This window comes from Physella acuta, unplaced genomic scaffold, assembly GCF_028476545.2.
Source record: "Physella acuta isolate Inbredline_101_S28 unplaced genomic scaffold, ASM2847654v3 ptg000290l, whole genome shotgun sequence".
NCBI classification, from domain to species: Eukaryota; Metazoa; Mollusca; class Gastropoda; family Physidae; genus Physella; species Physella acuta.
In genome coordinates, this window is record NW_026731809.1 from 340,001 (window position 1) to 365,383 (window position 25,383).

The 25,383-nt window shown below is 33.2% G+C and overlaps 1 protein-coding gene across 3 annotated transcripts in view; it reads left to right on the forward strand.

The window, feature by feature from the left end:
- Positions 1-24,708, forward strand: part of LOC131939705 (neprilysin-1) — a 50,310-nt gene extending 25,602 nt beyond the window's left edge. For 2 of the 3 annotated variants that reach the window (XM_059298165.1, XM_059298164.1), the window contains 21 exons: positions 2,408-2,574; positions 3,373-3,405; positions 4,824-4,985; positions 5,690-5,770; positions 6,334-6,539; positions 7,596-7,781; positions 9,383-9,469; positions 10,213-10,358; positions 10,480-10,573; positions 11,236-11,364; positions 11,557-11,655; positions 11,853-11,930; positions 12,203-12,306; positions 12,507-12,565; positions 12,702-12,753; positions 13,668-13,735; positions 16,160-16,290; positions 16,843-16,908; positions 17,059-17,157; positions 23,688-23,764; positions 23,912-24,708. In XM_059298165.1, coding sequence (XP_059154148.1) covers positions 2,408-2,574; positions 3,373-3,405; positions 4,824-4,985; positions 5,690-5,770; positions 6,334-6,539; positions 7,596-7,781; positions 9,383-9,469; positions 10,213-10,358; positions 10,480-10,573; positions 11,236-11,364; positions 11,557-11,655; positions 11,853-11,930; positions 12,203-12,306; positions 12,507-12,565; positions 12,702-12,753; positions 13,668-13,735; positions 16,160-16,290; positions 16,843-16,908; positions 17,059-17,157; positions 23,688-23,764; positions 23,912-24,011 — 2,224 coding nt within the window. In that variant the 3' untranslated portion in view covers positions 24,012-24,708. The remainder of the gene's footprint in view (positions 1-2,407; positions 2,575-3,372; positions 3,406-4,823; positions 4,986-5,689; positions 5,771-6,333; positions 6,540-7,595; positions 7,782-9,382; positions 9,470-10,212; positions 10,359-10,479; positions 10,574-11,235; positions 11,365-11,556; positions 11,656-11,852; positions 11,931-12,202; positions 12,307-12,506; positions 12,566-12,701; positions 12,754-13,667; positions 13,736-16,159; positions 16,291-16,842; positions 16,909-17,058; positions 17,158-23,687; positions 23,765-23,911) is intronic. The other variant, XM_059298163.1, reaches the window with a different exon arrangement.
- The last annotated feature ends 675 nt before the right edge of the window (positions 24,709-25,383 follow it).

Sequence of the window (25,383 nt, forward strand, 5' to 3'; positions counted from 1 at the left end):
GGTACAGCACTGTGCTGAAACATGAGAAACTATACAGCACTGTGCTGAAACACAAACTTTCTTTGTCAGACTTCAATCCCTGACCACCTGCTGTTTGAAAACTGAATGTTTTTTCCTGTGCAGCTGTGGACGGTTATCTAGCTGCTCTACCTGATCCATCTACCTGCTCTACCTACCTGCTCTATCTACCTGCTCTATCTACCTGCTCTATCTACCTGATCTATCTACCTGCTCTACCTGCTTTATCTACTTGCTCTATCTACCTGCTCTATCTACCTGCTCTATCTACCTGCTCTATCTGCTCTATCTACCTGCTCTATCTGCTCTATCTACCTGCTCTATTTACCTGCTCTATCTACCTGCTCTATCTACCTGCTCTATCTACCTGCTATATCTACCTGCTCTATCTACCTGCTATATCTACCTGCTCTATCTACCTGCTCTATCTACCTGCTCTATCTACCTGCTCTATCTACCTGCTCTATTTACCTGCTCTATTTACCTGCTCTATCTACCTGCTCTACCTGCTCTATCTACCTGCACTATCTACCTGCTCTATTTACCTGCTTTATCTACCTGCTCTATCTACCTGCTCTATCTACCTGCTCTACCTGCTCTACCTGCTCTATCTACCTGCACTATCTACCTGCTCTATTTACCTGCTCTATCTACCTGCTCTATCTACCTGCTCTATCTACCTGCTCTATCTACCTGCTCTATCTACCTGCTCTATCTACCTGCTCTATCTACCTGCTCTACCTGCTCTATCTACCTGCACTATCTACCTGCTCTATCTACCTGCTCTATCTACCTGCTCTATCTACCTTCTCTATCTACCTGCTCTATCTACCTTCTCTATCTACCTGCTCTATCTACCTGCTCTATCTACCTGCTCTATCTACCTGCTCTATTTACCTGCTCTATCTACCTGCTCTATCTACCTGCTCTATCTACCTGCTCTATCTACCTGCTCTATCTACCTGGTCTACCTGCTCTATTTACCTGCTCTATCTACCTGCTCTATCTACCTGCTCTATCTACCTGCTCTATCTACCTGCTCTATCTACCTGCTCTATCTACCTGCTCTATCTACTTGGTCTACTTGCTCTATCTACCTGCTCTATCTACCTGCTTAATCTTCTAAAATTGTGCAAAATCATAAAATGTATTGCCCAAACAATAATTTACATTTTTCAGACTTTTTCTACCAAAATTAAATTTTTAAGTCTTGCTTTTAGTATTGTTTATCTTTTTTTTTTTATCCTAAACGCGGATTTTATTCTTTATTGGGAATATCTAGGTAAAGAAAAAAACTTTTTTTTAGTTCGAAATATTGCCGGTGTAGTGTTTCGTTTTCTTACCCTTTAAATGCGTGTTCTATAATGTGGTTCTGTATTTCTGAGAAATGTTTAGACCCACGGGTCTAGCTGGTAAAATTAGTGAAAGAAATATTGAGACCGTCGGGTCTAGGGGGAGGTATCATGGGTCTGGCATATGGGCATCTCTTGAGGCTGACCGTGTAGAGAGCAAATGAGAGCGGTGATGGACCAGACGATTTCTTGCAATCACCTTCATAGATCTTTTGTTTTGTTTTTAAAACTATTGTATTTTCTCATGTTTTGATTGTATCGTGTGTAAAAGCTATGTCTCTTGTTATTAAGACTATTTATAAAAGGTAAATTACGTTAATTACATATTAGGAAACAAATCGGAGTAAAGATTTTCTAAACAGTAAATTCAACATTTAACTCTAGCTTCAGCTGACATCACATATCAGTACATTCACATTTCTCGTATCGGTGTTGTGGTTGTACATCTAGTGGAACAGCCGTGCTTCAACCCTCAGGCTTATTCAAACTACTCCCACCTCCAACTCTGTTCTTGTCATTGCTTGCTTTAGCTATGAATGTTTAGAAACTAGCTTAATTATTCTTTAATCACAGTTTCCCTCCTTATATCTGGCTTGGTAGGGTATCAGCAAGCTTCAACTCCCTGTTTCACCATACTCGCCCACTCAACTAGAAAACAATTCAGGTCAATGTATCAAAAACAAATGCGCAATTGGAAAACTGCGCAACAGAAAACTGCGCAACGGAAAACTGCGCAACGGAAAACTGCGCAAACAGAAAAATACTAATACACTTTTATTTTTTCATATTTCGTGAAACGTGCTTTATTATGTTACTAATGTCTATAAATGCTCGATTTAAGGAAACAAAAATGCCCTTGTGCATTTTCTTTGTGCGCAGTTTTTCCGTTGCGAAGTTTTCCGTTGCGCAGTTTTCCGTCGCGCAAGTTTCCGTTGCACTTAATTCCGCTCACCGAATTGGTTAGTTAATGTTTAATCCCACCCGCTCATACACAATGTAATACAGGGGACATAACCCAAATGTTGATTTTTCCCCAGCTTCACCAAGGGCGGACGATGCACACGGAGGACGTTGCTAGAAAAAGTTCTGCTGCTGCTGTTGCTGGCAGTGGTTGCTGCCCTTATTGCTGTTGTCATCGTCTTAATCGTGGAGAAAAATAAATCCCCGAGCAGCGCCCAGGTGTCTCCTGCAATAGCGGCGTCAGGTAATTATTTCTGTCCTCTCATAACGTATGTCGTGCTAATATTGTTTCACAACTAGGGGCTTTGGCGGTGTGTCAGGTGTCATAGTGTGTATGAGCATAGAAACAAATGTTGAACATTTAATTTTCTTTAGATTAATGGTTTAACACACACACAATGTTTAGAACTGTTGTCTGAATTAGGTAACACAATTGTTGTTTGAATTAGATGACACAGTTGTTGTATAAATTAGGTAACACAATTGTTGTTTGAATTAGGTGACACAATTTTTATCTGAATTAGATGACACAATTGTTGTATGAATTAGGTGACACAATTGTTGAATAAATAAGGTAACACAATTGTCTACCAAATTATTTATTTCACACACTTTCAAATAATGATGTAACGTGTCTGCCCTTTGGTTGTTTTCTCGCAAGTTATTTGTTTCTTAAGATATTTGTAAAGACAATATTTTTAGAACCAAATTTTGCCACATTGGAAGATGGTGGGTTATATAAATCGTATTTAAAATGAGTTGATGGTTATCTCTAGAAATGACATTTAATGTTATATCACGTATAGAGGAGGTTTTTTTTAAATGTCACATTTTCAAAAAACATTATAAAACACGCCATTTACTTAAACGTGTAACACGCCATTTACTTAAACGTGTTACAACTTAGCATGGGTGTGAAACCTAACGTAGATAATGTTGTCAAACAGACCAAGTCATACACAATGTAATACAGGGGACATAATCAATGTTGTTTTCCCAGCAATAATTTCTGACAGCAAAACCTATTGCTTGTAATCCACAGATATCTGCATGTCTCAAGAATGTGTCAAGACATGTAAGTGCCAATTACATTTTAATTTCCCTGTCAAAAACATCTACACTGCACATTTGTTATTTAAAAACTTCTTGAAGTTCAACATGTTCATTGGTGCTTTCATTAAATGGTTCTTGTATATAGGCTATTTAAACACACTTTTGAATAAAACTAGCGTAAATTCTGAATACATACTTCGCTAGAACTAACCAGCATAAGTTATACAGGCATAGATGGTTTTTTTTTTACTTTCTCGTATATACGAAGTATAGAGAAAGTCTTGTAATCGTGCAAAAAAAAATCGAGACTTTTTGCAAATCTCGACGTTTTAGGGCTCCCTGAGTCGGAAAACATAGTTTTGCAATCTTGTCCGTATGTGTGTGTGTGTGTGTGTGTGTGTGTCTCTGTGTGTGTGTCTGTGTGTGTGTAAACACGATAACTTGAGTACTGTTACAACTATGTTGATTAAATTTCATATATAAGTATTATATCAAAATCGTAGATCCGTATCAACTTTTGAGCGATTTCTGATAACCGGAAGTGGTACTTTTTCTACTTTGAATTTTTTCAAAATCCCTTAACTTAAGTACTATTTCAGATAGATAAATGAAATTGCACATGTAAGTAAAAGATCTAATTCTCTACGTTTTATCAAATTTTGAGTAATTTTCGTTGACCGGAAGTAGTAATTTAAGCTATTTCCGATTACTCATAAAACTAATGTAAATTTATAAAGTACTAATAATATTGCGCTTTATTATGCACATTTTGTTTGGCGTTCACTTGGTGTGCAATTTTTTTTCTACGAGATCGTATTTTATTTTAAAAAGTTAAAGTATTTAAAATGGATTAAAAATCATGTCTATATCCCGAGTTCCCATCCCCTGTTGTTTTTTATAAGAATATTCGAGAAAGTTTAGCGGAGATCACTCCCGGTTTATTTATATTTAGTTTAGAAAGAAATAGCATCGAAAGGTTTGAGCAGTAAGACATTGCTGTACATTTCTCCTCTACTCAGCGCTCTACAGCAATACGCGGTACCTTGAGGGGTGGGGTTACCGAGAGTATGAGAAGGAGGCTGGAGGGCTGGTAACACTGGATAAAATATTTACTGAATAATTTAATCGCTTTGGCTGCTAGCTCTAAGGTCTCAAGCTCGGATCTCGGTTCGGACCTGTAACTGTAGAAAGTCCCTGAGTCCGCCCAGCTCGAATTCGTACCTGACTTAAGTTGGGGAAAATAAAGACTGACCACACCATCCCTTTATATGCCGAGGTCAAGAAACATATGAACTCTACTTCAATGGATCGCTAGGTCTAAAAAGCAATGTTTATTGTCATAGCTTATTACTGCCTGTAATCAAAGTTAACCACAACTCTAACCATAACCCCGCTTGACATAAAAGTTGTATGTAAACCAAACTAATTGTCCTCTACCAGCTGCTAGTGTGGCCAGCAACATGGACTTAAAAACTGACCCGTGTGATAACTTCTATCAGTTCTCCTGTGGTCAGTGGCTCAAGGAAAACGTCATCCCAGATGACCAGTCAAGTTTCAACATTTTTGGCGTCTTGACCGATAAAGTGGACATCATTTTAAAAGGTATGAACGTTAAGAGATTCATTTATTTTAAACGCTGAACAGTGGTCGCTAGTGGTCAGTTTCTATCACGTCTAACCCATATTTATGTATTATATTGACAAAAAAGCACCTGTAATGGCTGTGATAAACTGCTGTCATAGAGTTAATATTTTGTTTTGGTTCGTCAATTTTTTTCCCCTTAGAATCTTTACAGATTCAGTCTTTGAATATCTTTCCAGTCATTGAATATCTTTGTAGATCCAGTCATTGAATATCTTTGTAGATCCAGTTATTGAATATCTTTGTAGATCCAGTCATTGAATATCTTTGTAGATCCAGTCATTGAATATCTTTGTATATTCAGTTTTTGAATATCTTTGTAGATCCAGACATTTTGACACTCGGTATTACCCTGTACCATTGGTAGACGACAAATTTGTATTTCGTGTTTTATTTTTTTTTATCGCTAGATACGATTCGAATGGCGATAATTGTAAAGAAAAGATTATTGTCCATCGTGACTTACTAATCAGATTTGATAGATCATGACTTTGCTTATTGAACATCTTCTGTTGGAGTCTATATTTAACAGCTGCCATCATGAAGTTTGCCTGCAGCTGTCCATGCACACAACTATGGAGAAATTCAATCGAGCCTATCCGTGTATACAAAATAACAGTTTAAAAACATCAAACTAAGATGTTATTTCTCTCTCTGATCTCTAGATTTGTTGGAGCAACCAGATAAGCAAGACATTCCAAGCATTAAGAAAGCCAAGGATTTGTATGCATCATGCATGAACATGGGTAACTACTTCCTTAAACAATTAGTGTGTGTGTGTGTGTGTGTGCGCTCGTGTGTGCGTATGTGCGTGATTACGTGACACTAATTTATAAGTTTATATAACTTAACACTCCATTTTTGCAAATGCAGCAGTAATATATATATACAATTCTCTTCTTGGGGACCCTAGAAAACACCAAGCTGTAAGCGCGCCTAGCAGCCCCCTCTCTTCCTCTCTAGGCATATCGCTACCACCCCCACCCCCACATGGTCTGGTGAGCTGTGGTTCACGCTAAATGTTTACAATCGTAGAGACGGGTTTAGTGACGGCTATTTAAAATTATGAGAGGTAACTAAAAGGAGGCTGCTTTCAAGGGGGGGGGGGGTGGAGGGGTAGGGGGAAAAAGGTGTTTTAGTGTTTTAAAGCAAATATTTTCAGTGGCAGCATTCACAAAGTATGAATTACTGAAAAGTAAAAAATAAAACAACTAAATAGCGGCTCGTAAAATTATAAAACATGACAGCCCCTCCCTCTGCCGATAAAAATAAAAAGCTGTTTTCTAGCCCAGATTTTTATCTACTTCAGACCAAATCAACAAGCTGGGAGATGGCCCAATCAAGCAATATCTGGCCGACACTTACGGCGGCTGGCCGTTGACAAACAGCTCTTGGGACGAGGGTAGTTTTGATTTGGCCACGACGATTGCTAACCTTCATCGAAACGAGCTCTACATAATAATTACGTTGTACGTCTCCTCAGACAACATGAACTCTTCCAGATACATCATGCAGGTAATTTAACTGTCAGAGTTCATAATTAAACTTGTATTGTTAACATATGAAATCATCGAATCTTGTTAACAAATGCATAAAACGAACGCACAAAAATGGTTTTTAATTAAATCCAAAGTCATTAAAACAAAAACAGCGACAAACCTGTTTTAGCTACACGAATCTATGACCGTGCTAAAAATAAGGCTCCTATATGTCTTACTCCTATATCGCGCAGTAAAATAAAGATCTTATTACAATTTCGAATTTGTCTCAGTCTACAATTCTAAAAAAAATTTCAAAAGGTAAAAAGGCGGAGGTTATTCAATTGATTGACTTGGCTATTTCATTCACAATGGGGGGGGGGGGTGGTGGTTGCAGACCGCACCGGGTGACTCGATCCAATAGGGTGACACCAAAACAAAATCTACTTACCTATAATGTTAATACATCACACATAGGGTTATTTGCTGCTCGAGAGGGTGACACTATCGGGGGTAGGGTGACCCCTATCATTTTAATACAGCATACATAGGTTTATTTGTTGGTGGAGTAGGGTGACACATTAGGGTACCGCACCGGGTGTCACCCGACCTAGTGACGCCACTGAACGTGACGTTACAAAATTTGTGACAGCCACTATTCAGTTGCTTTGTTAGTGTATATCTTATACAAATATGTGTTTATTTTGTTATATGTAATTTAGGATTTAAAGGGAGGGGGACAACTACACTAAGGGGGGCGGCGTGGCCTAGCAGTAGAGCGCTAGACTGCTTATCAGAAAGTCTCGATCTTGAATCCGGGTTCAAGTTAGTAGAACTTTCCTGAGTCTACCCAGCTCTAATGGGTACTTAACTCAAGCTAGAGACTAAAGCCAGCGTAAAGAGTAAAGCCAGCTGGGTATAGTGCTCACCACACTATCTCTTCATATGCCGCCGTCACAGAAACAGGTGAACTCAACTTCACTGGCACCATCATGTTTGAAAAGGGAACTTTGGTGTTCCCACAGAGGATACAATGTATGTTTTAAAAACTCTCTAATACATCTGTAGATAGTGGAGCTCATTTGTTTTTCAGATAGACCAGCCGTCGTCATTCGGCCTGCCAGGACAGAAGTATTACCTGGTGGAGAGAAACGACACAATGCTAAAAGCTTATGAAGAATTTATTTACGCTGTGGGTAACCTCATGGGCTTCGCTAATGCTAGCACTGCAGCTCAGGATATCAAGGATATTGTCGACTTTGAGATTCAACTGGCTAATGTACGTTGCTTGCTTAATATTTTTATAAACAAGTATAGACTACCTAGATACTACTAACACTTTTCTGTTCTATAACGTTTGAAGTTTCAAAGCCTAAATTTTGACTTTATTGTCTACTAGCCGCCACGGCCAGGCCCTGGACTGGCATCTCTGAAAAACGTATCTGTAATGGACCATAACTTGTGTGTTTAGTAATCAGCATTTATGCGGCATTGCCCACCCTAACCACAACCAACCAAAACACACAAAAAACGCAAACATAACACTAACACAAAACAAACACAAACGAAAACACAAAAACAAACGCAAAGACAAACCCTACCACAAACACAAAAAACACAAACACTAACGCAAACAAAAAAGCAAACGAAAACAAATCCAAATCCAAACGCAAACACAAACCCAACCACAACCAAACAAAACCAAAACACACCAAAAAAACAACAACGCAAACATAACACAAACGCAAATACAAACACAAACGAAAACACAAAAACAAACGCAAACACAAACACAATCACAAACACAAAGAAAACACAAACGCAAAGAAAAAAAGCAAATGAAAACAAACCTAAAACCCAAATCCAAACGCAAACACAACCACAAACGCAAACCCAAACTCAAACACAAAGAAAACACAAACGCAAAGATAAACTCAAAGTGTCCACAGTCTAGCCCGGGGCGCCAAATCGCAACATGACGACGTGCGGCGTAACCGCCTATTTTCAACTTAGTAAACGACTATAGTACCCAATTTATTCATAGTATTTTGAACTCACTTACGCGAACGTAGGTACCATAGCGTACACGGGAAGGCCCGGGGCGCCAAATAGCACCCTGTCGGGGTGCCGGAGGACGCCCGGATTTGATTCACTTAAAGACTATAGTAACCTTTCTTATCCATAGTCTATCGCACTGTTTAAAATTATGCAGCATAGCGCTCACATGATAGCCCAGGGCGCCAAAGCGAACCGTGCAGGTGCGCAGGCGGACGCGCCTGTTTCAATTTAGTGAACAAAATTATAATACTCCAAGGTTACCCGTAAATGGAAAGAAATAAACATATAGATCTAGGATTTGTAGGACCTGGCTTATTAAATGTTATTGATTTTAAAAAATAATTAGAGAACAGTATGTTCAGTGTATAGAATAAATAAAAGGCAGTATTTAAAATACCAACGACATTGCACTTAATCAATCCCCGCTAATTATGTAATTATTTTTTTTCTTAACACCAAAACAAAGTAATAAAAAGTAAATTCTTTCTTCCCCGGATTTAATGTTTTTTTAAGGGAAGTAACTGTGTAGTCAATACATTTCAGACACAATTTTAGAACTTTTATAAACGTTGATACACTTTTAAAAATTTTTATGTAATGTTCATAATTGAAAATTATTATTCTAAGTATATAAAATAAAAATTGTTTTTAAAGACTTTCAATAGTAATTTTTTTAACTCATAAATTTAGACCATGAGCAATATAATAATCTAACACTTAAATCCATTGAAGTATCCACGACAAACATTTTACAAACATTTTACATACAGAATTGAACTTTATATATTAGATTAATTATTTTGGGTAAATATTTTCCTGTAGATATCAGTCCCTGATGAACAACGAAGAGACAGCAAAAAATTATACAACCCCATGACGCTGAGAGAAATTATTGGGAACTACAGTCAAGTAAGTAGTAGAGGTTCTTTCAGGCATTTCTCCGGGAAAAGTAAGGGTATCCCCCACACCCCTCCTGGACTAAACAGAAAAAAAATTATGTAGAAAATATATATACTTTAAACAAATAATACCTGGAAAAACAATGTCTGAAAGAAACCCTCAAACGTGGCTGATATCAAAATTAAACTGGTCTTTCTTACAACTGCATCAACTGCACAAACTTTTAGTTGAAACAGTGGTGAAAACTGTGTTGTTGTTCGTTGTTCCATGTAAGATTGGGTGGATGTCAGGCACACAAGAGAACTCTTACCTCTTGCCTACCTGAAGATTGCGACACCTGCTCCTAGTTGAACCTATCTGTTGGCTTGTGAAATATGGAGCAGATTGTTAGTTACAAGATGGATGCTTCTGCTGGAATTTTTCTGCATAAACATTGCGTGCACTTTGAAATTTGATTGTTTTATGGATGCAACATATAAAACAGGAAGTCCAAGATTAAACACTATATACAAGATACAGATGCAACACATCACAAAACACATAAAATAAAACACATCAGATAAAACACAACACAAAACACATCAGAACAAACACACAAAACATACAAGAAAAAGCACAGCACAAAACCCACACATAAGACAAAACACATTAAATAAGACACATCTAATAATACACATCATAAGAATTATTTCATTATAAGATATAAATGAAAGATAATAAAAAGCCCACGTTTATATTCATATTTTTCTCAGCAATTCAATTGGACAAGTTTTTTCAATCAAATCTTCTCAAGTCCCGAGATCGGCCTTACAGATGTGACTGGTGATGAAATTTTGATCAACTTGTCTCCCTTGTACTATGAGCGTTTATCAAAGGTGCTAGAAGCCACACCAAAAAGGTTGAAATTTAAAATATTCAAACTCTTCATCTCTAGATAGAACAACAATAATGTATTAGATGTTTGAAATTTAAAATAACTACATTCAAAATCTAACGACAATAAAACTCAACGTTTTCAGGACGATAGCTAACTTCCTGATGTGGCGTCTGATCAAGCAACACTTTGAAGCTATGGGAGACAAATATCTGGCTGCAAAGGCTGTGTATGATAAGGCAAGGACACTGACATTATGACCCTACAATAAAATAAGTTGCTAGACATCAGGCTAGTTTTGAGATAGAGCCAAAATATGAAGACAGTGTTTAGGATCTACATTTAGGCATTTTAGTTATTTCTTTATCTTAAACATATGTGAACCTATTTGTGGTGGAAGGTTTTAAAATCCTTACAAAAAAATTAACTAAATATTTCATTTAAAATCCTAAAACGTGAGTTTAAAATCACATTATGGACTTTTTATAGTAATCCTTTTATTTATCTAGGATTATTTTTCTGATTCCCAAAGTGTTTCATCATATAAATCATAAAATCAGAATTAAACACACTTAAAGACTGACACTGAAATCTAATCTACCGGTTTATTATGTAAATTAAACTGCTCTTAATTTGTTTTAGATCTCTAATCATTTATTAGGTAATTGATCTGAAATTTACTTTATTTTTTAATTGAATTAAATTATATTTTAGTTTTAAAAGAAAACAACTGATGCCCTCTATGATTTTTTAAAAAAAAAGCAGATTCTAACTCACAGCAGTGCAGGTTTACAGTGCACATTTAAAAGTGGACTTAAATAATTTTTATGCCCACAAACCTCTTAATGTTATTTTGATTACATACAATATGATTTTTATAACATTTTTTTACATACAACAGGTCGTTTATGGCACCACTGCTAGAAAACCAAGGTACAAGATTTGTGGTTCCTACACAACCTCAGTTCTCTCCCTTCCTGTTGGACAACTTTTTATCAAAGACAACTTTGATGTTCAAGCAAAGAATATTGTAAGGACTTTAAAAATTTGAAAAAACTTATTTAAAGTTAGCTTCTGCTTATAAGTATTGAACTATGTAAAGTTGTAGGTATGGGAACAGATCTTTGAAGGACTTTTGGTACAAATATAGTTCAATAAGCCATGTAAATCTGAACCATATTGTAAACTGTTTGACTGTAAAATATTACTTCCCCTTGTGCAGGCATCTGATATGATAACACAACTCCAAGCTTCCTTTAATGAACTTCTGGCTTATGTGGACTGGATGGATGAAGACACTAAATTGGTAGCCAAGGAAAAGGTAACTGTTCAAATTTTGTTCTGAGGTTATGTTTCATGTTTTGGCTGATCTTTTAAATAGTTTTTGACACCATTAAATTAAAATAATTAATAATGAAAACATATTATTTAAGTGTAATTAACAGGTTTTTTCAACATTTAAATTTTAAAGCTACTTAAAATCTGATTAACAATGTAATTTTTTTTTTCTTTTCTTAGAATGCTTTTATATCACCAAAGATTGGTTATCCTAAGGAGGTCCTCAATAATACTTACCTAGAAGAAGCGTATAAAAATGTAATCATTTAAGTTAATTAAATTAATTAAATTTGTTGATTTTGAAAAAGTTTTCTTAATTATATGGCTATTTCTCTTTTATTTATTTCTATGTTAAATAATCATGGAAATCTCTTTGTCATGAATTATCATATCAATTTTGCTACAAAATAATTTAACAGTTAAGGCCCCTAAATCCACTCCTGCCATTTTACATTTTCTTCTAATCTAGTTTTGTGTAGTCTTCATAAAATCCATAATTATGTTCTATTATCAAACATCTCTGTTCACAGCTAACATATGATGTTAAACATTTTTTCAACAATATCCTGACTAACAAAAGAGAAGATTTCTTTGAAAGTTTTCGGCAGCTGAGGAAGGAGGTTGATAAAGAAAAGTAAATATTTTGTATTTTAAAATAAAGAATGCTTTCTCACATATGTCCTACATTTTAGATAACTCTAACATAATATTAACTTGTCTAATTTTTGTGTTGCCTGTTTGGTGTCAAATTCTGTTTAAATCCTGGCCATTTTTGTCTTTTCGAAATGTTTCTTAGTTACTTATAATCCTAAAACCATACATTTTAACAAACAGATGGGCTATAGCACCATCAACGATAAATGCCTACTACAGCTCATTAAAAAACCAGATCAGTAAGTTGCTAACTTTTATGTTTTCAAGCAGTATTCCCTTTATTTCTTTTTATTTAGAAGCTTCTTTAATAAACATTTCCTGTGTGTGTAAATAAGAAAAAAATTCACTAAATTCTTATCTTTTATCTTCTTGCAGTGTTTCCTGCAGGCATCCTTCAACCACCATTTTTTAGCAAGAATTTTCCAATGTAAGCTACGTGTACTCAACTTGTTTGTATTTGTAACAACAATTTTTTTTTAATCAACTGCATCAACAAAGTTTGAGAATTAGGATGTAAAAGACAGTTAACCTTCCCTCTAGTCTCAAAATTTAATTCTATTCTAGTCATCCAAGTCAACTTAATTTTAGTAAACCAAACAACACCACTTAACTTAGATTTTGCATTTTAAAGGATAAACAATATTTATTAAGTTTAGGATAGTTTAGATATCAATGATTTAATTTATGATACAACTCTAATGAGCTGTTGAAACATTCACATAGCCCTCGCTCAAGTTGATTAAATACATTTAAACTCAATAAATAATCTTTCTGAAACTGACATAAGCTGCACAATTTAAAATAGTATTAAGCAAGAAACATAAACAGTTAAAAAAAACCTCATTACCATTATATGGTTATTGACTGTGAAGCTAAAATAGTCTTTGAGTTTCTAAAAATGTAATTGGTTAATAAAAAAACATATTTTATTGTTCTTCTGATGTCTTTAAATTTTATTTGCTGTTCATTCAAACTGTACTGCTATCAATGATTTTCAATTCTGTAATTGTGCAAAATAATTTGGATTTAAGGGATGTAATATTTCATTCTTTTGTTTTAAGATATTTAGAAGGGGTAAGGAGAAATGGTTAGTTTCATTTGAAAAAAAATGTAACAAGTTAGAGATGGAGTGATTGTTCTTGAAGATGCTGATGGCAAAAAGATCTTGCCATGGTTGGTATGCTGTGGTGCAAGGGTAGTGCATTTAGCTGTATGATAGGTCAGTGGAGGGGGTGGTTAAATGTTTCTTCTCCACATATCGTGGTGTGTAGTGTAACTTTCATCAGGGAAGTTTTAAAGGTTTGGTAGCTGAGATAGTTATACCGTTTGCCACTATTCCAGGTCAATGAACTATGGAGGTATAGGGATGGTTATTGGTCATGAAATAACTCATGGCTTTGACGACAGAGGTGAGAGGTCAAAAAATCCTTTAATAAAATGGGAATCCCCAGCTGCATGCACTAATTATTAGCTGATGTATGAGTTGGTGTGTATAACATGTATCAACATTATACCCTGCTTCATTTTCACTCAATGTTTTACATTTTGCACATATTATTTGTAAAGTGTATGTAATCACATAGTACTATACTGCTTGCCTTGAAACAGAGCTAGGGTTTAGCTGAGCATTGGGTTTATAATTTACTGTAGGGTTAAGATCTAGGGAAGAGTTTAGATTTAGGGTAGGGTTTAGATTTAGGGTAGGGTTTAGATTTAGGGTATTATATTTTAGACCATATCAATACTGTTGGTTCATGTTTCTATTTGTTTTGGCCCCTTCTCTTTCTCATGCTAAGCAGTATGGTACATGGTACTCATCAACTATAATAAAAATAACATTGGTTTTCATTTTCTTTCACGGGTAATAGTTTTTCATTTCACAGTTTTTTGTGAGCACCTGATATTCTGTGAAACAAAATAAAATTATATCATCATTATTTATTCATTTTAGCCAGTTTAGCTTTTACTTATCTTCTTGTATATAACAATTTAAATGTACTAACAAAGAGCTATGTGTAGCTAATACCCCAATTAAAATCCATTTTCGATTTCATTTTGATTGAGCTGCTTGTTTGATAACACATTACTTACTAACAAACATTTGTTTATCTAAGTAAATTACATGTCTGTGATTGTAGTTTGTTATTTATTATTTTATTTTTAAAGTAGCATAACAGTAAATTGTATTAAACTTGATAAATGAAAAGCAACACATTTTAACTGACTCCTATTAAACTATTTGCCAAAATACATCTTGTACCATTATTCGTATGTTCAAATCAATATAAATTCATAACAAAATGTTTTTATGCATTTTATTGTATTTTAAAATGTTTCTCAGACAATAGAAACACTGCATTTTTTTGGCCTTTATTCAAATAGAATATAACTAAGAAAAAGGTTGACTTTTATTAAAAATAAAATGGGTTTAATATTAATAATCTACTTGAAATTTTGTTAAACTTTGCGCTATTATAGTTGTGATGGGTAGTTGTATTCAGGAGTAAGAAAATTAACTCTGTCTGATCATTGTTGTGTTATAATTATTATACCATCTCAAAAACAGATTAACTCTACTGTATCTTCATTTTGCAATCATCAGATCTGAAGACAATCTTTTTAAATTTTTTTCTATAACTAAATCATCTCTTTGAATACGTATAACTAGGTCTCTCAACTATGGAGGAATTGGCTATTTTATAGGCCATGAAATCTCACATGCCTATGATGACAGTGGTAACTTTTGTATTGATTGCTGGTTTTCTTCTTACTTTTGCCACACTTTTAATGTGGTAACCTTTGTATTGATTGCTGGATTTCTTCTTACTTTTGCCACAATGTGGTAACCTTTTTATTGATTGCTGATTTTCTTATTACTTTTGCCACACTCTTAATGTGGTAACCTTTGTATTGATTGCTGGATTTCTTCTTACTTTTGCCACACTCTGTGGCTACCTTTGTATTGATTGCTGTTTTTCTTCTTACATTTGCCACACTCTTAAATAATACATCAAACTTATATTTCTTGTATGTTTGTGCTAAACCTCTTCATTTCTATTAGCATCAGTTAGAATAAATAGTTCTGCTTGTAAACTATTTTATATTTCTCTATATACATTTTTCAATATGCTAACCTTTTGTTAATTTAAATCTCTTTATTTGTGTTATGTAGTTAACAAAAAATAGATTAACAAATATTAAATCCATAATATGACTATGCATCATAATTGTATGTAAACAAAGATTGTTGTAAAAAAAAACAACAATGTAATGTGATTATTTTAAAATCTATTTTAATAATGAAATTATATATCTAGATCTATATATAAAATTTTGATTAATAGAAATTTTAAAACTGGGGTTAAAATATCCACTTTTCTTTAAAATGCTAACTTTTTTTGCTACAGCCTCTAAATTATTATCTATCAATCAACAACTACCAACTCTGCTACTAAGAACTTCTGTTGTTGTTTTAATTAAGATTGTTCTGCATTTTTTAATACTTGGTTAAAATGTAGATTTTATCAGAGCAGTCAGTTTTAACAGTTACAATAGGCTTAAAAACTCTCAGAGACAGTATTAATTTAAAGGAAATAATTTCTTAAGATATACGTATAAATATAATTATTAGACTTACTATTATTAAAATAATGATTCTGCTTATAATATGTATTATTAATAGACCTAATTTTTCTATTTTAATTAATATTAATAATGTTAAAGTTGTTCTGTAGCCATAAAGCTGATTGATGGAGGTTTTTATATAAAAATATTTTAACATTAAGTTTACATTTACCAATGAATATTAATTCTTTTTTCTATATTATTTACAGGACGGCAATATGATAAAAATGGAAATTTAGTAGACTGGTGGTCCTCATCTGCTATAGATAAGTTCAAGGGCAAAGCTAGCTGCATAATAGAACAATATGGCAACTTTACTGAACAGCTGACAAAAGAAAAAGTAAGTTTCAAAAATATATTTTTCTTTCATAAACTCTAGCTTGAATGTTGACATTTTATAATTACTTGTATAAGCTTTAATGTATTAATTATAAAAACATTTTAAAAACCATTTACATTTTTAACCAAATATATTTTTTGGTTAAAAATGTATTTGGTCTTTTGAAATGTTTTTAAAAAATGTAGTTTGGTAGCTTAATGCCTGTTGATCTAAAGTCTAATTATTGCATTCATATACACATGTGTAGTTTATGTTGAATATTAATTTACAACCTACCATAAAAGGATATGCCATATTGAAGTATTTTAATTCTATTTTTGTTGAAAGATATTTTAATTTAACTGCCTTTAACATATGTAATCATTGTGTTTCAGCTAGAATAAAATAGCAGATCTGTCAAAAAAGAGTAGTTCATGAATAGTTCATGAATTAAAATCTTTTAGACATAAAAGATTTTTAAAAAGACCCCCACTACCTTTACATAACATCTCAAACATTTTGAATATTTTTTAACTTATTGAACTAATGTTCTCATGATGTTGCTTTTCACAGCTAAATGGAATCAATACACAAGGAGAAAACATAGCAGATAATGGTGGCTTAAAGCAGTCATTTAGGGTAAGATGGCAGCTCAATATATCTCACAATATTCAAACATGTCCATATTAACAGACGTACTTTCTTCTAACAAATACTCACAACATCTTTATGTGATTCAAATGTTCACTATGTAACTATTTTAACAGTATGTTTCTTTTCTAAATAAAGGCATACAGAAACTGGGTTGACAAACAAGGGAAAGAGGAGCAAAGGTTGCCTGGTTTGAATTTCACCCATAATCAGCTGTTCTTTATCAATTTTGCTCAAGTAAGTTTTAAAATATAATAAAGATTGTGATAGTGGTACGGTTTTAAATATAATAAAAGTAATGATAAAGGATTTTATTTAAATTTCAAAGTAGTAGCCTACATATGTCCTAATCTGCTACTAGTATGAAAAATAAATTATATATATATATATATATATATATATATATATATATATATATATATATATATACTCTCACATATATATATATATATAAATAAATAAATATAATATAATAAAATAATATAAATAAATAAATAAATATATATTTATATATATACATATATATATATATATATATATATATATATATATATATATATATATATATATATATATATATATATATATATATACATATATATACATATATATATATATATATATATACATATATATATTTTTATATATATATATATATATATATATATATATATATATATATATATATATATATATATATGTGTGTGTGTGTGTGTGTTACGTGGGGGTTAAACCGAGAGGTGATCTTATTCACTCATCAGTGGCATTCCCGTTGGGACAGGAAGGTCTACAAGACCTGAGCAAACTAATTACTTTACCTAACACAACAATACAACATTAATAATTAATATTACACTAAAAATGAAACATAGTAACCAGGGGCGGAACTACCATACCGCCAGACCCCGCAATGCGGGGGGGCCCAGGCCGTTTAGGGGCCCAAAATCCGACCAAAAAGCAATGACTTTGTATTTCAAAATTACGTTTTCGCGCACCTTAATAATGGTTTTGTAAAAAAAAACTACTACTGTAGTGATGTTCTACAGTAGCTAACACACGCTGTTGCGTAAAAGAAAAAAAATTTCTACATAAGCTTTAGTGTGCAAGATAAACAAACATTCAAGCCACTTACATGACTTATTTCCCTTTTTTACTTTCTCGTATATACGTAGTATAGAGAAAGTATTGTAATCGTGCACCTCACTGATACGGAAAAACATAATTTTGCAATCTTGTCCGTATGTCTGTGTGTGTGTGTGTCTGTGTGTGTGTCTGTCCGTGTGTAAACACGATAACTTGAGTACCGTTACAGCTAGGTTGATGAAATTTCATATATAAGTATTTTATCAAAATCGTAGATCCGTATCAACTTTTGAGCGATTTCCGATAACCGGAAGTGGTACTTTTCCTACTTTGAATTTTTTAAAAGCCTATAACTTGAGTACTATTTCAGATAGATAAATGAAATTTCACATGTAAGTAAAAGATCTAATTCTCTACCTTCTGTTAAATTTTGAGTAATTTCCGTTGACTGGAAGTAGTAATTTACGCTACTTCCGATTTCTCAAAAACCTAATGTAAATTTTAAAAGTACTAATAATATTGCGCACTATTATGCGCTTTTTTTATTTGCGTTCACTTGGTGTGCAATTAATTTATCTACGAGATTTTATTCTATTTTTAAAACTTTAAGTATTTAAAATGGATTAAAAATCATGTCTATAGCCCGAGTTTCCATCCCCTGTTATTTTATATAAGAATATTCGAGAAAGTTTAGGGGAGATCACTCCCGGTTTATTAAATAGTCAAATAGAAGTGCCCATAAACTCCTTTTAATAGTTTTATACTACGCAAATTGAAAAGCAATTACTTCTCTAAATTATTATTTTTTTATAAAATACATACTAAAGAATAACATAGTATAAAAAGGAATTTAAAAAAAAATAATATAAATTTAACAAAACATAAAAATAAACATAACACGAGAAACCATTCCACATACAAAGCTTTCATGTTTCATATACTTTTGACCGGCTCGCGTATGGGAAGCTATACAGCCACATCAAAAGTGACACACAGATTTGCAAAACAGACTAATGCACTTAAACACATGATATGTTGTAATTTGTTAGAATTGAAAATAGAAGTATTATGTATTTTTCAAAACAATGTGTTTTTTAAATACTAGATTAGGCCCGAAATGAGTATCCTACGTTCGTATTTTGTGTTTATATATATATATATATATATATATATATATATATATATATATATATATATATATATATATATATATATATAGGGGGGGGGCCTCAAAAATATTTTGCGGGGTGGCCCTTTTTTTCTAGTTCCGCCACTGATAGTAACACACATAATATGCATTTATTTATCAATATATATATGTAAAAGCAGAAGACAACACAAATAATACACATAAGACCTGGCCAGTCTTTCGTATTCAAGGAATATTACTTGAATCCTTAATACAAATAAAATATGACTACAAATCTTTAAACTTCATCTCCGAACAGAATCATTCACCTTGCTTACATTAATTCATAAAAAAAACATACAACTTAGAATACACACAGATAAATATCATTTCCTCAAGTCCTACACGCCTGTTCTGCTTAGGTAATCTCAGCATTACACTCTTAAATGTTACTTCTTCTAATCCTAATTTCATTCCTCGCATTGTTACATAATCTCAGAATCACACTTGTCAAAGTTATTATTACTAGTCCTAATTTTATTTCTTGCACTGCTACGTAATCCCAGAATCACAATTGAAAATGCTAATATCCCTAGTTCTGATTCCACTAATTTTTGGTTTAAATCCTTCTAAAAATGAGTAATCAACGGTCCTCAAAACAACCTAGTTCGACACTAGAACAACAGGAATATTTCCAACCGAGGAAACTAGACTTCACACATCTGGTAAAAACATCGTACTCAAGTGGCGGTAGGGTTTCCAACCAGTGTTCCCTCTAAGCTGCGCGGCTGCGCGGCCGCGCAGTACTTTCAAATGTGCCGCGCAGACATTTTCTGACCCCGCGCACAGATTACCAGAACGTCGGGCGAGCCTAATTCAAAAGGAAAATTGTGGCCAGTGATTTGAATTAAGCGACATTTTTAGTTCCTCTTTTGTAAAAACAGAAACTACGGTTATCACTGACGGGGGGGGGGGTGACCTCGGTTGTCATAGCACAGGTCTAGTTTATGACTTAACTCTCACCTGAGCGGGGCTGTGTGACACTCCCATTGCTTGATTTAATGGTTTACCCGAAAACTGACCGGAGCTGACATCTAATACCTGCATTGTATTGTGAATTGAAGCTGACCCTGCAAGTTTTTTAAATCGTCGCTTGACCCCGCCCCTCTCCCCCTCCACCTCATCTTGAAACTTTGACGATTAAGCCAAGTCACATGCAAGTTTTACGTTACTTAAGGTGGATGTTTTTGCTGTGTTTAGTTTAAAGATGTATATATTATATATCCGATTCTTGGGATTATTACGTGCATGTGGATCGAAATGTTTTAGTATGCACACACTGCTTAGGTAAATCAGGAATAAATGTCCACTACTGTGTGCTGTTTGAAAATGTTGAGGAAAAAGTGTGTGTAAAAAGCAGTACAACAACGTGGCACACAAAAAAGCGATAGATTCGTTTAAACTGGAATGGCTCAAAGTTAAAGTAACAACCGATACGCCAGATCAAAGAATGTTTCGGTAGAATTAGAAAGCACCTTAGAATACTCAGATGAGATTGGACTGAAGTGTAAGTTCTGTGCTGCTACTACTTGTAACAAAAGCAACAAGAGCAACGAATTGGTCACAGGAAAGCTCTGGGAATCATGGGCGCTTGACTACTGAAAACGTCATTTATTGTCTCGTGTTCATGTAGGAAATGTTGCGATTTCGTACAACCGCTCAAATGGGACTGGTCTTAAACGTCTGCTGGTTGAAACTTACATTGAGCGAGGAAAACTAATTGAGCAAAACGAGCGCAAGCGGTCAAACGAGGATCAAGTTCGAAACCTAACGGATAATGTTCTTCTTACCATAAGGATGAACGCCTCGATGCTGTCGGTACAACTGATTCATAACCACATGGGGAAGTATGTTTCTATACCAGACAGTTGGCGAAGTAAGAAGTACGCCTTTGAGTTTGTTCAAGTAATCAACGATGTTGTTGTAAAGAACATACTGACAGAACTTCGAGCAGCATCATTCCACACGCTTATAGTAGATGGCATAACAGTACATAAAATGCTAATCCTTTATTTTAAATTTCGTCCAGTCAATTCTGTATTCTACAAAACCGTTTTTAGTGGAATAACTCAGCCTGCTGTAAGTGATGCCTTAGCTCTGGAGACAGCCGTAACACATCACTACACTGAACATTAAAGCCAAGAAAAGTGTGAGTTAAACGAAAGAATCGACACAAAGCAAACCACACAGTACATACAATCAGTCTGCAAACATTTAAATGTTAGGTTTCCAGGAGATGAACTGCAGTTTTGGTCATCTTTTTTTATTCTACAGGTTTAAAAAAATGTGCATTTGAGTTTGGCGTCAAAGATATCAAAGAACTGTGCGTAAAGTACAAAGATGGGTTACGTACAACAAATGATCAGTTAATTACCATCCAATACAATGACTTCAAATTTCGATAAAGTGAAAAACTCAGATCTGTGTCTGTAAATTATATGTCTGAATATGCAAGCTTTGTCAAAACAAAGAACAATTTAGCTCACTGGCAAAGTTAAGTGACATTATTGTACCTTCCAAGCATGCAGTGCTGATTACGAACAAGGTTTTAGCCTTATTAACATAATAAAAGTGCAAGCACGAAATATACTTGAAGCCACACATTTGGAGAATCTAAAGCAAATTAAATTATATCTAAATGCTGGAGAGGATGTGGATTTAAACAAAGCATATAAGGTGTGGAAGCAATGCAAGGTTAGACGCGAGAAATTGCAATAAATGCCTCTGAAAGGTTAGCTAATATTTGTTTTTAAGTCAGCTTTATTAAATGTTGCATATGTTAAACTATTGTGTTTGTATTACCGTTATGGTATTAGCATTATTACCATATGACTGTCTTACTTTAACATAGTAAGTCGACCATATAACTTGTTGTCTAAGTATAACTCTGAAAATTTTTATAAGTTTTTTTTTATTTTGATGGTATTCGTGTCTTCTTTTAATTGCATACGTTTCATTAGTCACACGCATTATACTATTAATTTATCAAAATGCATGCCTTCATTATTATGCTTAATTGCAAGACTAAAAATACGTATTATTTTGCCCAAGTCATTTTTATCACCGCGCACACTACATATTTTTTGCACACACACTCTTGGTCCTTAGAGGGAACATTGTTTCCAACCACTGGAGAAAAAGACATCGGCCTCTGGTACAATATCTGGCCACACGTACCACATCCATCTAGGCCACAGCCAAATAACAATAATATCACACAGGAACGAAGTACATATTTACAAGAACACGACGTTGGGCCGCTGGTGTAAACACCAGGCCATATCAACCATACATCAGCTGCCATAAGGCCTCGAGTAGCCTCTAGCCCTAGCTGCGTGTTTGTAAGAGACAGAGAGCTTTACACAGTCCTCTTAAATACCCTACATCCAACCAAACATTTTCCCATACTTTCAAACCATCTGCTGGCCGTCGCGGCCTTACGCTCGTACATTTAAGGAGACGACCATTGAGGAGACAGGACATAAAATCGAAACACAATGCATGCACACACCTAGGGTCCGGCCACGCCGGTCTCCGGCCACAGTCCACAACTGTGAACGCTCGTAAATTATTTGGTGACCACCTGACAGACCCCCGCGCCGTGAGAACCGGGGTGGGGGACATTACCCCGAGCCCGCTACTACCCAACACAACAAAAATATAACCACAAAAAACAAGCAACCTATTTACACGAATAAAATAACCAACTAATAATAGAGTACCAGCCAACATATATATATATATATATATATATATATATATATATATATATATATATATATATATATATATATATATATATATATATATATATATATTATATATATATATTATATATATTATATATTATTATATTATATATTATATATTATATATATATATTATATATATATATATATACATGTATGTATGTATGTATGTATGTATGTATGTATGTATGTATGTATGTATGTATGTATGTATGTATGTATGTATGTATGTATGTATGTATGTATGTATGTATGTATGTATGTATGTATGTATGTATGTATGTATGTATGTATGTATGTATGTATGTATGTATGTATGTATGTATGTATGTATGTATGTATGTATGTATGTATGTATGTATGTATGTATGTATGTATGTATGTATGTATGTATGTATGTATGTATGTATGTATGTATGTATGTATGTATGTATGTATGTATGTATGTATGTATGTATGTATGTATGTATGTATGTATGTATGTATGTATGTATGTATGTATGTATGTATGTATGTATGTATGTATGTATGTATGTATGTATGTATGTATGTATGTATACGGAGAGAGAGATGAAGCTCTTTAGATGCATTTGTCATTTTAAAAAGTAATGTATCAATTTGAAAACCTGAAGTTCTCATTACTTTTCTTTATTTTAACATAAGTTTAAAATCTGTTTATCAAAGTTTATTTTAAGCATTAGCAATATTATTTTTTAATCAACATTATGAGATGATAACTTTTTCAGTTGTGGTGCAATTTAATGACAAAAGAAGACGCACTTAGCAGAATTAAAGTAGGAGTTCACAGTCCAGGTGAATTCAGGTCAGTGGCAAAAAAAAATTCTTTTGATCCTACATAATATTTTCATTAAAGATAAAGTCTACTAACCTTTATGTAAATTATGTTTAATGTTAAATAAAATTTAATGCAAAAAGATTTGAAATGTAATAGGTTCTTTTCCTTTCACAGAGTTATTGGAAGTGTCCAAAATTCCAAGGAATTTTCTGAAGCATTCAACTGTCCCCTTGGTTCCAACATGAACCCACAGAAGAAATGCTCAGTATGGTAACCTGTTGTTAGCCCTGATATGTTATGTTATAAAAGTGATAACACAGCCTGGTGACGATAACCTCAACAGTCTTCACTTTTGTCTTAACTCAATTTTAAATTTCATTACAACTCTGATGATGAAACTTCCATAAATCAGACTGAATGTTTACAATATTTGTTCTTTGGCAACTTTAATAAAAACTCTATTGTAAAAACAGATGGCACTGCTATTCACATCAGATTAGTTTTCTAATACTTTTCAACTTTGCTATAGTTATAAAGAATAACAAAATGTACTAGACAATCCACATCCATCTCTGTTTGTAAAACTTCAGTCGCTCTATTGAAATCATCCAGACAGCATGTTCACATGTAGAAATGAGTAGGTATTGTGGATCTGAGAAATCCTGTAATCATTTTCCTCTAACATTTTTATGTTATTTTTGTATTTTATTTTATTAAATTATTACACATAACAGAATAGAATTAAATTATCATTTGTATCAAGACATAAAAACTGTCAAGAATATATATCTTTATATTTTGCTTTATTTTCAATTGATTTATTTATAAGTTGCAAATTTAAGTATTATTGTTTTTTTCTAAATTAACACTTTTTATTTAAATATTTTATAAAATATACTAGAAAAAAAATTAATATTGTAACCTTTCTGTTGTTGTTTTTTTATTGCTGCTAAATAAAGCACAATTTTTCTTCATTGTATAAAATCCAAAAATAATTTTTTTTTGGTTTGTAGAAAACGCTTGAGGAAATGTTAGTGACTATTAAAAACAATTATATTATGTATTCTGCTTTAATAATGTTGCTTGTGAAAACCATATTCGCTGTTATAAAAAATATTCTAATTCCTAGATTGATTTTAAGTAGTATTCATTTGATGTTATAATTTATTTTTGTATCAAAATAATTTTTAAAATTTTGGCAGCTTTTATGAAATTGTATGTAGATGATCAGTTTATTGAGTGTTTTGCAAATAATATTTATTGTAATGCTTAAGCTTTTTTACATTTGTAAAAATTATATTATTATTTAAGATCTGCCGGTAAAAGTAATTATTCAGATGTCATATATTTTATGTTAAACAAGGAAAATAAAATAATTTTTCAAAGACTTATTACCATGGAATCTTCAAAAAATTTCAAACAATGAAAAACTCTGCTTTAGGTTACCGTATATCATGTAAACCAATACATTTTTTTATTTTCATAAAAAACGTTTCCTTCATTTCTAATAATCATGTTATAGTATAATGTGTTCATATATCAATTTACTTACTTGTACACAAATGTTAATGTATATATTGAATGTCAGATATTTTTTATAATACTGTAAGTGTTCGATATATCTAAAACAAATTATTCTCTATAAT